The 14763-nt window shown below is 36.8% G+C and overlaps 1 protein-coding gene across 9 annotated transcripts in view; it reads right to left on the bottom strand.

Annotated features, from left to right (window-relative positions):
- SPATA6 (spermatogenesis associated 6) overlaps positions 1 to 14763 on the bottom strand; it is a 141914-nt gene that overhangs the window by 84214 nt on the left and 42937 nt on the right. For 7 of the 9 annotated variants that reach the window (XR_010124697.1, XR_010124698.1, XM_054488707.2 and 4 more), the window contains one exon: positions 791 to 832. The exons of the other annotated variants lie outside the window; for them this stretch is intronic. Coding sequence is in view for 4 of the 7 variants with exons in the window: in XM_054488707.2 (XP_054344682.1) it covers positions 791 to 832 (42 nt within the window). In the remaining 3 variants the exon portion in view is untranslated. Of the gene's footprint in view, positions 1 to 790; positions 833 to 14763 lie in introns of those variants that run through there. 9 annotated transcript variants of the gene reach the window in all.

Raw genomic sequence — 14763 nt, 5'->3', positions numbered from 1 at the left:
TCCCTTCCCTAATAATATGCAACACACAAAAACAATGATAATTAACTACTTTATCAATAAAAATATATAGTTTTAGAAAAATAGCAAAAACTTAAAATTCAATTTTTATGACTGTCACAAAATATTTTAGAATAATAAGTTATTTTCCATTTCCAATTATTACTATTCAATTTTAGAACAATGTATTAAAGTGACATTTATGATAATCTTTCTGTATATATTATTTTGGTCTACTGACATTTTACACATAGTAGATCAATAATAGAAACCTGACACTGTTCTTAACTTGGGAAGAGGAGGATAGATGAGATTTTTTTTGAGACGGAGTCTCGCTCTGTCACCCAGGCTGGAGTGCAATGGCATGATCTTGGCTCACTGCAACCTCTGCCTCCCGGGTTCAAGTGATTCTTCTGTCTCAGCCTCCCGAGTAGTTGGGATTACAGATGCCCACCACCACACCTGGATAATTTTTGTACTTCTAGTAGAGACGGGGTTTCACCATGTTGGTCAGGCTGGTCTCGAACTCCTGACCTCAGGTGATCCGCCTGCCTCAGCCTCCCAAAGTGCTGGGGTTACAGGCGTGAGCCACCATGCCCGGCCTGGAAAGATGAGATTTTAAAGTAAAGAAAATGTCACTGACATGAGTTCCCAAGTCAATTTACTTTATCAGTATATAATACACTATATTATATCCATATCAAATAATATAGTGTAATCAATATATAATACATTATATTATATATTACATCAATTTATGATATATTGTATATATTACATCAATATATATTACCTGGTGGAACTAGCTGTATCAACTCGAACACTGCTGTATCATCTAAAAGTTTAAAGAAAAATTTCCTTAAATAAACAAATTAATAACAAAAAAATTACTTAATTTACCACAGGAGTGTCTAAAAGCCAAAGTACTCACTAGGTAGATTACATATATGTTTATATACTAGTATATAATGTACACTTCTTTTTTTTTTTTGAGACAGGGTTTTGCTCTGTCGCCAGGCTGGAGTGCAGCGGTGCAATTTTGGCTCACTGCAACCTCCACCTCCTGGATTCGAGCAATTCCCCTGCCTCAGCCTCCCAAGTAGCTGGGACTACAGGTATGCGCCACCACGCCTGGATTTTTTTTTTTTTTTTTTTATTTTAGTAAAGACGGGGTTTCACCATGTTGGCCAGGATGGTCTCAATCTCCTGACCTGGGGATCCACCCGCCTCGGCCTTCCGAAGTGCTGGGATTACAGGTGTGAGCCACCGTGCCCAGCCTAATGTATACTTTTATAAATATAAATTATGTCTATTTCTTAAGCAGAGTGGTGAGTACAGTGAGGTACATTGACTCTTAAACAACTTGAGCGTTAGGGGCACCAACACCTGTGCCATCAAAAATCCATGTATAATTTTTGACTTCCCAAAATCTTAACTTAATAGCCTACTGTTGACCAGAAGCATTACTAGGAACATAGCTGATTAGCATATATTTTATGCTATATGTATTATATACTGTACTCTTAAAATAAAGTAAGCTAGAGAAAAGAAAATGTTATTAAGAAAATCCTAAGGATGAGAAAACACATTTATGGTACTGTATTTATTTATACCGTAAGTTTATATTGTCTGTTTACAAGATAAATTGTCTGTTTGAAATGGAATGCAACCACAGCTGTAGACCTCTATGTATGGTACATATCAAGCAATTCAACTTTTTCTTGTAATGTCATGACTTTTCTCTGCTTCTTGAGAGCACTTCCAGCATGACTAGTGAAACTTTGTATGGGTTGCCTGAACTATAAGTGATGAATTGCGGGAGGCTCAGTGCGGACAAGTGTGAGAGATAAAAACTCCAGAGAAATTCAATCATTGGGTTCTCAAGTTGTTGTTAAGTTTTACTTCCAGGAGTTCTACTAGGTTCTCACTATAAATACTGGAGAAAAATCCCCTCATATTTCCACCAGCAGGGAGAAGAGAAAAGAAACCATTTTGAAGCATGTCAGAGCATTCCATTATTAACAAGACCTGACCTCAGGAGAAATTCTTTTTCTACAGCCTCATCTACTGGGCTCATATCAGAGCCTAACCTATCTGAGAGAAAGAAAATACTCAACTCCAGCCAGCTCTGAACTTCTACTTGTGGGAAGAAAATAACCCAACTCCAGCTCCCTCTAGCCTTCCATGTGAGAGAAGGGAAATACCCAACTACAGCCATATCTAGCATTCCACACAGGGGAAGGGAAAAACTCACTGCACCTCCCGCCAGCCATCCTGTCCAAACTAAGAGGGGAAAATCAGAAGCACCGGTGAAGGTCATAATTTAGGGGCACAGGCTCACCAAAAGACTGCGACCTGATGACAGGACTGTAGAACACCTCCCTCTCCTCACACCTTACCAATACATTACTAAAAGCTCTTTACCACAGTTCTATTCACTCAGTATAGCTTTCAGCAAATAAGTACATACTAAGTACAAATACTTACATGAGGCATACTAAACAGCAAAAAAACAGTTTGAAGAGACTGAACAAGCATCAGACCCAGAGTCAGATATGGCAGGCATATTGGAATTACTAAATCATGAATTTTGAAAAACTATAACACGCCATGGGATCTAATGGAAAAAGGAAACAACATGCAAGAACAGTTGGATAATATAAGCAGAAAGAGACAGAATTTCTTTTTTTTTTCAATTTTTAAAATTTTATTTTTATTTTATTTATTTATTTGTTTTTATTATTATTATTTCTACAACTAGAGTTTATTGACATTAACCAGTATGTTTTGGTTACTCTAAAGTTGAAATATTATAAATACTCTTCCCAATGATTTGATGTGTGTATGTTAATGTTTTTTTTATTATTATTATTATTATTATTATTATACTTTTAAGTTTTAGGGTACATGTGCACAACGTGCAGATTAGTTACATATGTATACATGTGCCATGCTGGTGCGCTGCACCCACTAACTTGTCATCTAGCATTAGGTATATCTCCCAATGCTCTCTCCCCCCTCCCCCCACCCCACAACAGTCCCCAGAGTGTGATGTTCCCCTTCCTGTGTCCATGTGTTCTCATTGTTCAGTTCCCACCTATGAGTGAGAATATGCGGTGTTTGGTTTTTTTGTTCTTGCGATAGTTTACTGAGAATGATGATTTCCAATTTCATCCATGTCCCTACAAGGACATGAACTCATCATTTTTTATGGCTGCATAGTATTCTATGGTGTATATGTGCCACATTTTCTTAATCCAGTCTATCATTGTTGGACATTTGGGTTGGTTCCAAGTCTTTGCTATTGTGAATAGTGCCGCAATAAACATACGTGTGCATGTGTCTTTATAGCAGCAAGATTTATAGTCCTTTGGGTATATACCCAGTAATGGGATGGCTGGGTCAAATGGTATTTCTAGTTCTAGATCCCTGAGGAATCGCCACGCTGACTTCCACAATGGTTGAACTAGTTTACAGTCCCACCAACAGTGTAAAAGTGTTCCTATTTCTCCACATCCTCTCCAGCACCTGTTGTTTCCTGACTTTTTAATGATTGCCACTCTAACTGGTGTGAGATGGTATCTCACTGTGGTTTTGATTTGCATTTCTCTGATGGCCAGTGATGGTGAGCATTTTTTCATGTGTTTTTTGGCTGTATGAATGTCCTCTTTTGAGAAGTGTCTGTTCATGTCCTTTGCCCACTTTTTGATGGGGTTGTTTGTTTTTTTCTTGTAAATTTGTTGGAGTTCATTGTAGATTCTGGATATTAGCCCTTTGTCAGATGAGTAGGTTGTGAAAATTTTCTCCCATTTTGTAGGTTGCCTGTTCACTCTGCTGGTAGTTTCCTTTGCTGTGCAGAAGCTCTTTAGTTTAATTAGATCCCATTTGTCAATTTTGGCTTTTGTTGTCATTGCTTTTGGTGTTTTAGACATGAAGTCCTTGCCCATGCCTATGTCCTGAATGGTAATGCCTAGGTTTTCTCCTAGGATTTTTATGGTTTTAAAACTGTCAACCTAAATAACAAACAGCAAGAGGCTCTTTAAAGAAAATAATATTTATTCAGGAATAGGGCATTGAAATGGGAATAAAGGTGCCATAGTAAACTATATGTGCATTCAGGGAGGCAAAGGAAGACAAACGGTTTTAAAGGGAATGTGAGGAAAATTACATAATTGTTTTGAAATGATTCGTCTTGGCTACAAGTATCAATAACAAGGGTGATGACAGCCCAAGGTTGGACAGGAAGTTGCTGGGCAGATGTGCTCACGCAAGTATTTTTTGGGTTAGGCTGCGATGGCCTTTGTGCAAGGCTTAGATTTTTGTAGAGTCTTTTATGATAGTTTTGTTATCAGGCATATAAGTGTGAGAATCCTCCCTTCCTAAGCCTTTCCCCATATTTGTCAGGGGTTTTTTTGGTGTTTTTGGTTTTCGTTTTTGTTTTTAACACAGACAACTTGATTTTGATTCTGACAATTTTCACAAATAATGAAGAAATACTATAGATTGAAAACACTGTAATGGAAATGAAGAATGCCTTTGATGAACTCACTATTAGATGGGACATGGCTGAAGAAAGAATCTTAAAGCTTAAAGATATGACAACAAAAATTTCCAAAACTGAAAAGCAAACAGAAAAAAAGACTGAAAAAAAAAAAACCACAACAGAATATCCAAGAACTCTGAGATGACAACAAAAGGTATAAATACACATGATGAGAATATCAGAAAAAGAAGAAACAGAAAAAAAAACAAAAACACAAAAGTGCCTGAAGCAATAATGAAAACAAATTTCCTTAAATTAATATCAGATGCCAAACCAAAATACAGGAAGGTCAGAGAAGAGCAAGCAGAATAAATGTCCCCCAAAATATCCCTAGGCATATCATATTCAAACTTCTGAAAATCAAAGACAAAAGAAAACTCTTGCGCCAGGCACGGTGACTCACACCTGTAATCCCAGCACTTTGCGAGGCTGAGGAGCGTGGATTGCTTGAGCTCAGGAGTTCAAAACCAGCCTGGGCGACATGGCGAAACCCTGTCTCTACAGAAAATACAAAAATTAGCTGGGCATGATGGCACGCACCTCTAGTCCCAGCTACTCAGGAGGCTGAGGTAGGAGGATCACTTGAGCCAGAGAGGTGGAGGTGGCAGTGAACCAAAATCATACCCCTGCACTGCAGCCTGGGTGAAGCAGCAAGACTCTCTCAAAAAAAAGTTTGAAAAGAAATTAAAAATCCTGAAAGAAGCCAAAGGGAAAAAATACTGAACCTATAGAAAAGCAAAGATAAGAAATACATCTGACTTGTCCTCAGAAACCATTCAAGCAAGAAGAGAGTAGAGTGAAATATCCATATATATAGATAAAAGGATATGATATATGAGATTTGCTTCAAAATAATGATGTATGAAAAAATCAAATTCCTACAAAAAGAAAACATTTACATAACATATAGGAAAAAGTGAATACTCACATATGTATGTGTGCATGTGTGTGTATATTTATGTATGTGTATCTATGTACACACATACAAATACACACAAATACATAACATTTTATTTAAAACCTTACAACAAATAAAACAGTAAGCCAGATGACTGCACTGGTGAATTTATTTTCAAAATGCCAATGATGTGCATACTCTTAGGAAACAGTAAAAAAAAAAAAGAATACTTCTCAACTTATGTATGAGCCCTGCAAAATCTTGATACTAAAACCTGACAAGGACCCTACAAGCAAAGAAAAATGACAGGAACAGAGATGCAAAAATCCTAAACAAAATATTATCAACTCAAATCCACTAATATACAAATATGGTTTAATATTCAAAAATAATGCAGCACAATTCACCACATGAACAGAATAAAAGAGAAAAAAAAGGTGTTTCATAAAATTTAACCACCATTTATGCTTTTAAAAAACCTCAGCAAACGAAGACTAGAAGGGACCTTTTTTAATGTGATACAGGCTTTCTACCAAAAACCTACAGCAAACATCATACCAAGTGGTGAAAGTTGAAACTTTCCCTCTGAGATAAAGAATAAGACATACACTTCATTCATGGCTATCATTTACTTCAACATTTTACAGGAGTTCTGAGCCACTGTAATAAAGCAATAAAAATAAATTTAAAAGGTTTAACAATAAGAAAAGAGAAACTATGATGTTCATTATTTAAAGTCAATGCAAACACAAAATGTCCAAAGTAATCTAAAGACACATTTCTTTTAAATTAATGTATATAGCAAAGTTGCTAAAACAAAGATAATATGCCAAAGTCAAATGTATTTTTATGTAACGGCAACAATTAGAAACAATGTTATAATCTGCTTTTTAAGTGTGAAATACCTAGAACAATACTGAATGAAAGATGCTTAGACTGCGACACAGAAAAGTATCTACATTATCATGTACAATTAAAGAAGTTGAAAATTAATAGAGAAATATATATATTTGAGAGACATCAACAAATCACAATTATGGAATTTATCTGAGTCTCAATTCAAACACAAGACTATTTTAAAAATTATAAAACAAGGAGGCTGGATGAGGTGGCTCATACCTGTAATCCCAGCACTTTGGGAAGCCAAGGTGGGCAGATCACAAGGTCAAGAGTTCGAGACCAGCCTGGCCAATATGGTGAAACCCTGTCTCTACTAAAAATACAGAAAAATTAGCCAGGCGTGGTGGCGCATGCCTGTAATCCCAGCTACTTGGGAGGCTGAAGCAGAATTGCTTGAACCTGGGAGACGGAGGTTGCAGTGACCTGAGATCTCACCACTGCACTCCAGCCTGGGAAACAGACAGAGTGAGACTCCGTCTCAAAAACAAAAAACAAAATAAAACAAAAAAAAATTTTGTTTTGTTGTTATTGCTGTTGTTGTTTTTATTGTTGTTGTTTGGTTTTTTGTTTTTGTTTGATTTTGAGCAACATCAACATCCATGTAAATGACTCATCCGATAGTTCTCTGACCTCCTCAAAGCCAGGACACCTATGGAAGGATTCTGATTATATAGTTACATACCTGATTCTTCTTTTACTAAAATGGATGGTCTTTTAAACAAAGGGTCTGTATTTTATGCATTTCTTAACCCTCTATATTCTTTTAGTAATTGTGTCTGTACAGGTAATTAAAAAAATTTAAACTAATTTTAGTTATTATCATAGATCACTGGATAAGCAACTTTTGCTTAAAAAGACTTTTCTATCACCCCTCAAATAACACAATATATCCTATGAACACATCATGCTTCTTCTAATCTCATTATCAATAAATTGAAGAACAAAAAAGGGAAAACGCTGAAGTGGTACGAATATGAGTTTGGCTTCTATGAAACTTGACTGACCTTACAATAATTATAATGATTAAGCACAAAGCAAAATCCTGTCTTCTAGAAAATATCTGAGCACACAATAAAATTTCATTAGAAATCAAATGAATTTCTGGGCATGGTAGCTCACTCCTATAATCCCAGCACTTTGGGAGGCCAAGTCAGGAGGGTCACTTGAGCCCAGGAGTTCGAGAGCAGCCTGGGCAAATGGCAAGAACCCATCCCTACAAAAAAAAAAAAAAAAAAAAAAAAATTAGCTGGGCCTGGTGTCATGTGCCTGTGGTCCCAGATACTTGGAAGGCTGAGGTAGATCACTTGAGCCTGGGAGGCAGAGGTCACAGTGAGCTGAGACTGCCACCACACTCCAGCCTGGGCAACAAAACAAGACCCGGAAAAAAGCAAGAAAGCAAGAGAGGAAGGAAGGAAGGAAGGAAGGAAAGAGGGAAGGAGGGAAGGAGAGAAGGAGGGAAGGAGGGAAGGAGGGAAGGAGGGAAGGAGGGAAGCAGGGAAGGAGGGAGGGAAGGAGGGAGGGAAAGAGAGAGAGAGGAGGGGAGGGGAGAGGGGAGGGGGAGGGGAGGGGAAGGGGAGGGAGGAAGGAAGGAAAAGGAGAGAGAAGGAAGGGAAGGAGAAAGAGAAAAGGGAAAGGGAAGGGAAGAAGAAATCAAATGAGTTAAACAATCTTAGGATAAGCTCAGTTTCTTAATTTTCCATATATACTAACACTATATTTTTCCTGAGGTCAATTACTCTGCAACCTCAACTATTTGAAAAACATGATTACAAACTAGAAAATACTTTAAAAACAAAAAACTTGTGAGTAATCAAAACAGTAGTGTTTACTACCATTTAAACAGTATCTTCTGTGTGTCAAGACCAAGCTTCTATTAGCTTCAAACAAATCCTCAAAACAACTCTAACAAGGTTAAGTACTACCTCTATTTTACAGATAAAAAACAGAGACTAAAGGCTAATGTTATCAAAGATAACAGTTCCTGAGCTCAGGTATTACTGTCTTTAAACCTGTGTTCTTTTCACTAACAACTCTACTAGAACTAGAAAATCGTGATTTACAAAATATACGTGGTATTTGAATGAGGAGTAGAACAAAGAGGTAAGACAGTTGCTAGAGGGAGACAAGGATGAAGACAGGAAATATTTCTTTTTAGGGTGGAAATGTACAACATGTTCATATAGAGTAAGAAAGCAGCAACAAGAAAGACACTAAGGAAATGGGGCTTACGGGATACATCTAATGAACAAGCTCCTAGAGATGGAGGAGATAAATAAAGAAGACATGTAAACAGAGTAACTTTAAAAAGAACAGAGAAACCTCATCCTGTAAGACTGGGCAAAGATAAGTATGGGTAAGGGTGTACGTTACTTTCAGGACAGAGCACAATAAACTTAGGCACATCACTATTATTACCTCAATTTTGGTCAGTGAAATGGGAAGTAATCATCTCTTCATCTTAAGAATACTAGAGTTTAAACAAGGGACACCTGATATGAAAAATGAATATGTTTACAATATCAATGATAGAAATTAAAGAGAAAGTTTTCCAAGAAGTAAAAGGAGTCCAAGGTAGTACTGAGAAGCAATTTATGATGGTACTGATTTGAAGGTCATGAGAATCTATCAATCTGATACTATGAAATATATATTTGGTCTTCATCCCCCTCCAAAGTACTGTCTTTTTGTATGCCAATATTGACTGATAGCTTCAGGATAGGGCTGGTCACTGGAAAGACAAGAGCATGATTAGAGTTGGGACTTGCAGCACCCCCCACAAACTCCAGGAGGAGAGAGGAGTGGAGGGTCGAGTTGATCACCAATGGCCAATGGTTTAAACAATCATGCCTATGTAATGATGCCTCTATAAAAACCCAAGAAGACAGTTTCTGAATAGCTAACATGTGGAGGCTCCTGGAGGGTGGCTCATCCAGGGAGGGCATGGAAGCTCTCTGCCCCTTCTACTATACCTCATGCTATATATCACTTCATCCATATTCTTTGTACTAGCCTTTATAATAAACCGGTAAACATAGGTTTAAGTGTTCCTCTGAGCTTCGTAAGCTGCTCTAGCAAATTAGTCAAAGAGAGGATCATGGGAACCCCAACTTCAAGCCAGTCAGGAGGAAGTTCCAGCCTGGACTTGGGCCTGGTGTCTGTAGGGGCTGCAGGATATGAGGGACTTAACCCCTCAATCTGTGGGAGCTGACACTATCTCCAAGTAGAAAGGTTCAAAATTAAATTGGAGGACACTCAATTGGTATCCGCTGAAGAAGTTTATTGCTTGCTTGGTGGTGGGGAGAACCCCTACCACTTTGGTCATAGAAGTCTTCTTCTGTGTTGATGATTGTTGTGGTAAAAGAGAATAGGGAAAAACATGGCTTGAAGCAACAACAAACTAAGCTAGTATAAGAGCCAGGGAGGCAAGCTGCAGCACTGACCCAGTAATAGATGCTTATTAAGAATCTACTACATGTTAGCTTTGATGTGACATTTGATACAATGAAATAAATAAGGTAAAATAAGATGTAGAAAGAAAGTTTCACAGCAGAATACTATTTAGCCATGAAAAACAATGAAACCTTATCATCTGCAATAACATGCATAAACCTAGAGGACATTATGTTAAGTGAAATAAGCACAACACAGAAGGAAAAAATGATGCATTATCTCACTCATAGGTGAAATCTAAAAAAAACTATGATATAACAGAAGTAGAGAGCAGAATAGTAATAACCAGAGGTTGGGTAGGTTAAGAGGGAGAGAGGATGAGGAAATACTGATCGATGAGTACAAAATTACAGTTAGATAGGATGGACTAATGCTGGTGATCTATTGCACAGTAGGGTGACTATAGTTATCAACAATGTATGGTATATTTCAAAATGGCTATAAGAGAGGCCTCTGAATAGTCTCAGCAAAAAGAAACAATAAATGTTTGAGGTGCTAGATATGCCAATTACCCTAATTTGATCATTACACAATGTATAAATGTATTAAAATTTCATATGATGCCCTATATATACGCACAATTATTATGTCAATTAAAAATAAAATAAAACTTGAAAAAAAAAAGAAAGTTTCAATGTAACCAACACGAAAAGAACAAATCCTTTTAAGCAGCCATGTTATATTTGATCTCTATCTTATATGCTCAGGGAAAAAGTCAATAAATTCCAAGAACCAGTAGTATTATAAGGCACATCTTATGGTTATATTGCAAACTAATAATATTTTTAAGATCATTAAGCCAATCATAAATAAATATTTGAAATAGACTGAAAAGACTTAAGATACAATATGAAAGTACAGTAGAATGACTGAATATAAGATAAATATATTTTTGTCACTTTATTATATATCAACCCCACCTTCCCTTAAAAAAAGAAAAGAGAAAAAAAAACAAATTGGGTGAAGGATCTTACTCTCAAAAGCAACAAGAAAAATATAATAGTTAAAAACAAATATAGTCAGAAATGTACAGCAAATATACACATACACACGGTCCCCTAAACATTAGTAGTAACAAGCTGGAAGAAAACAAGTTTAAATAAATCAATATACATCACATATCTGGATGGGAAGAATGGAAATGAAACAATGGCAATTCTCCCAAAATAAAATTAAAGCTCAAAGAGATTTATCTTAGACCTTCAAAAATGATTCAATGTTCATCTAGAAAAATAAATATGCAGGAATATGAATGTGTGTATCAAATGGAAAGAATATACATCATAGAAAGCTGTAATGCTTAACTATGCATTATCAGTCCAATAATACAGATTTGGAATAATGAAACAGGCATAATGGGGGGAAGAAAGGAGGATGGGAGAGTATAGAAAGGATGAGAGAAGAAAATGTATTAATGAGAAACAGATTTCTGCTTCTATAATGACAATTTACACAAAGCAGACCAATCATTCTAAAAAGACTAAGAAAATTTGGACAAATTATTTTCTAAAATCTGCCTGTATTCACAGAGATGCTAATAAGGCAGTGACAAACGACAAAGCCAAGATCTGGGAGAAGGCAAAGCCAGGGAGATGAACCAGACATTGAAGCCACTTTCTCCCTAAGAGCACCTGCTAATTCTAGAAAAGAGAAATGAAAGACTGGAAAAGCTGAGCTGAGATTTTTATGGTCTCACAGACTAGAAGCAGAATATGAGTGCAGGGTCTACCAAGAAGAGGAAGCCTTTATAAAGTCCCTTCAATTTAGATAGGGCCCCCAAAAGACAGGATCATAGGAATAAGGATTAACTCAAAAGAACCTGGTCTTTACAAGGACTGAAATCCATCTTCAAATAATCTCAATGCCTGACATTGGATTGATATCATCAAGGATTGCTAGTACTACTAGCAACCTACTATAAACAAATAAAAAGCAAACATAAAGCCTATCTGGAGAAAGAGAACAAGATACTATGCCTTCAATTATTTTTAAAATTTTTCACATACAATGCCACATATTCAAAATTAACCATGAATGGTACAGTTAATTTTGGGGAAGTATTCAGCAATGTCAACTAAAAATAGGCATACATCTACCCTATGATTCAGAAATATACCAAAAGAACTAAGTATATCTCTTTACCAAAAGATATTTATAAGAATGCTCACAGTAGTTTTATTCATAGTAATCCAAAATTTAAAACAAGTGTCATCAATAGAAAAATGAATGGTAGTATATTCATACAATGTAATCCTAAACAGCATTAAAGAATTAACTACTGGGACATAACAACAGACAATTCTAACAGACACTAGGTTTAGTTAAAAAAATTAAAATAACATATTCAAATAAATACATATTACATGATTTCATTTATATGAAGTCCAAGAATAAAATTAATCAATGCTGATAAAAAGTCAGAAAAGTAGGCCGGGCATGGTGGCTCACACCTGTAATCTCAGCACTTTGGGAGGCTGAGGCAGGCAGACCACTTGAGGTCAGGAGTTCAAGACCAGCCTGACCAACATGGAGAAACCCCACCTCTAATAAAAATACAAAATTAGCCAGGCATGGTGGTGCATGCTGGTAATCCCAGCTACTCGGGAAGCTGAGGCAGGAGAATTGCTGGAACCCAGGAGGTGGAGGTTGCCTTGAGCAGAGATTGCACCATTGCACTCCAGCCTGGGCAACAAAAGCAAAACTCCATCTCAAAAAGAAAAAAAAAAAAGCCAGAAAAATGACTGTCCTGGGGAGAGGTATTGACTGGTAGGGGCAAAACAGAACTTTTATTTAATGTTTAATTTTCTTTTTTTTTTGTCACACAGGCTGGAGTGCAATGGCACAATCTCGGCTCACTGCAACCTCCACCTCCCAAATTCAAGTGATTCTCCAGTCTCAGCCTCCCGAGTAGCTGGAATTATAGGCATCCGCCACCACGCCCGGCTAATGTTTGTATTTAGTAGAGATGGGGTTTCCACCATGTTGCCCAGGCTGGTCTCAAACTCCTGACCTCAGGTGATCCGCCTGCCTCAGCCTTCCAAAGTGCTGGGATTACAGGCATGAGCCACTGCATCCTGCTTTAATTATTTTTTAAAATTTTGTAGGTACATACATAGTACGTGTATATATTTATGGGGTACATGAGATGTTTTAATACAGGCAGCAATGTAAAATAAGCACATCATGAAGAATGGGGTATCCATCCCCTCAAGCATTTATCCTTTGAGTTACAAATAATCCAATTACATTCTTTATTTTAAAATATACAATTAAAGTATTATTGACTATAGTCACCCAATTGTGCTATCAAATAGTAGGTCTTATTCATTCTTTCTATATTTTTGTACCCATTAACCATCCCCACCTCCCCATAAACCTGCTACTATCCTTCCCAGCCTCTGGGAGCCATCCTTCTAGTCTATCTCCATGAGTTCAACTGATTTGATTTTTAGATTCTACAAATAAGTGAGAACATGTGATGTTTGTCTTTCTGTGCCTGGCATATTTTACTTAACATAATGATCTACAGTTCCATCCATGTTGTTGCATATGACTGGATCTTATTCTTCCTTATGGTTGAATAATACTCTATTGAGTAAATGTATACTTTATTCATTAATCTGTTCATGGACGCTTAGTCCAAATCTTAGCAACTGTAAACAGTGCTGCAACAAATGTAGGAGTGCAGATATCTCTTTGACATACTGTTAGCCTTTCTTTTGGGTATATACTCAGGAGTGGGATTGCTGGATCATATGGTAACTCTTATTTTTAGTTTTCTGAGGAACCTCCACACTGTTCTCCACCGTGGTTGTACTAATTTACATTCCCAGAAACAGTGTACAAGGGTTCCCTCTTCTCCACATCCTCACCAGCATTTGTTATTGCTTGTCTTTTGGATAAAAGCCATTTTAACTATGGTGAGAAGATATCACATTGTAGTTTTGATCTGCATTTCTCTGATGATCAGTGATGCTGAGCACATTTTCATATGCCAGTTTGCCATTTGTAAGTCTTCTTTTGAAAAATGTCTATTCAATCTTTTGCCCATATTTTGATCAGATTATTAGATATTTTCCTACAGAGTTGTTTAAAGCTCCTTATATATTCTGGTTATTAATCCCTTATCAGAGGGGTAGTTTGTAAATATTTTCTCCCATTATGTGGGTTGTCTCTTCACTTTGCTGTTTGTATCCTTTGCTGTGCAGAAGGTTTTTAACTTGATGTGATCCCAGTTGTCCACATTTACTTTGGTTACCTGTGCTTGAGGGGTAGTGCTCAAGAAGTCTTTGCCCTGACCCATGTCCTGGAGACTTTCCCCAATGTTTTCCTGTAGTAGTTTCATAGTTTGAGGTCTTAGATTTAAGTCTTCAATCCATTTTGGTTTGGTTTTTGTATGTGGCGAGAGAAAGGGAACTAGTTTCATTCTTTTGCATATAGATACCCAGTTCTTCCAGTACTATTTATTAAAGAGACTATCTTTTCCCCAGTGTATGTTTTTGACACCTCTGTCAAAAATCAGTTCACTGTAGGTGTATGGATTTGTTTCTGAGTTCTCTGATTCTGTTCCACTGGTCTATGTGTCTGTAAAAGGGAACCTTTTAGATGCTGCAAGTATTTTGTATTTCAGTGAGTGGTGGTTATATGGTTATATACAAATGTCAATAGTCATTGAAGTGTATTCATAAGAGGAGTGTTGTTTGCTTTAGACACTTTAGCATACAAAGACTAGCTAAGGCAATCTTCAAAAAGAAGAATACACTTGCAGGCTTAAACTACGAGACAGCAAAACTTAAGCTACAGTAATTAAGAAAGTATAATATTTATGCAAGGATGGACAAACAGACCCAAGAAACAGAACAGAATCTAGAAAAAAGTTCCACATGCCTACATGTGCCCTAGCAGGCACTTAGTTTATGACAAAATAAACACTATGAAGCAATGGGAATAAGTGTTTTCAACAAATGGTATTGTT

The sequence above is a fragment of the Pongo pygmaeus genome, chromosome 1 (genome assembly GCF_028885625.2).
Source record: "Pongo pygmaeus isolate AG05252 chromosome 1, NHGRI_mPonPyg2-v2.0_pri, whole genome shotgun sequence".
Lineage (NCBI taxonomy): Eukaryota > Metazoa > Chordata > Mammalia > Primates > Hominidae > Pongo > Pongo pygmaeus.
Note: the sequence above shows the minus strand (reverse complement) of the source record. Positions and strands in the feature narration are given on the sequence as shown.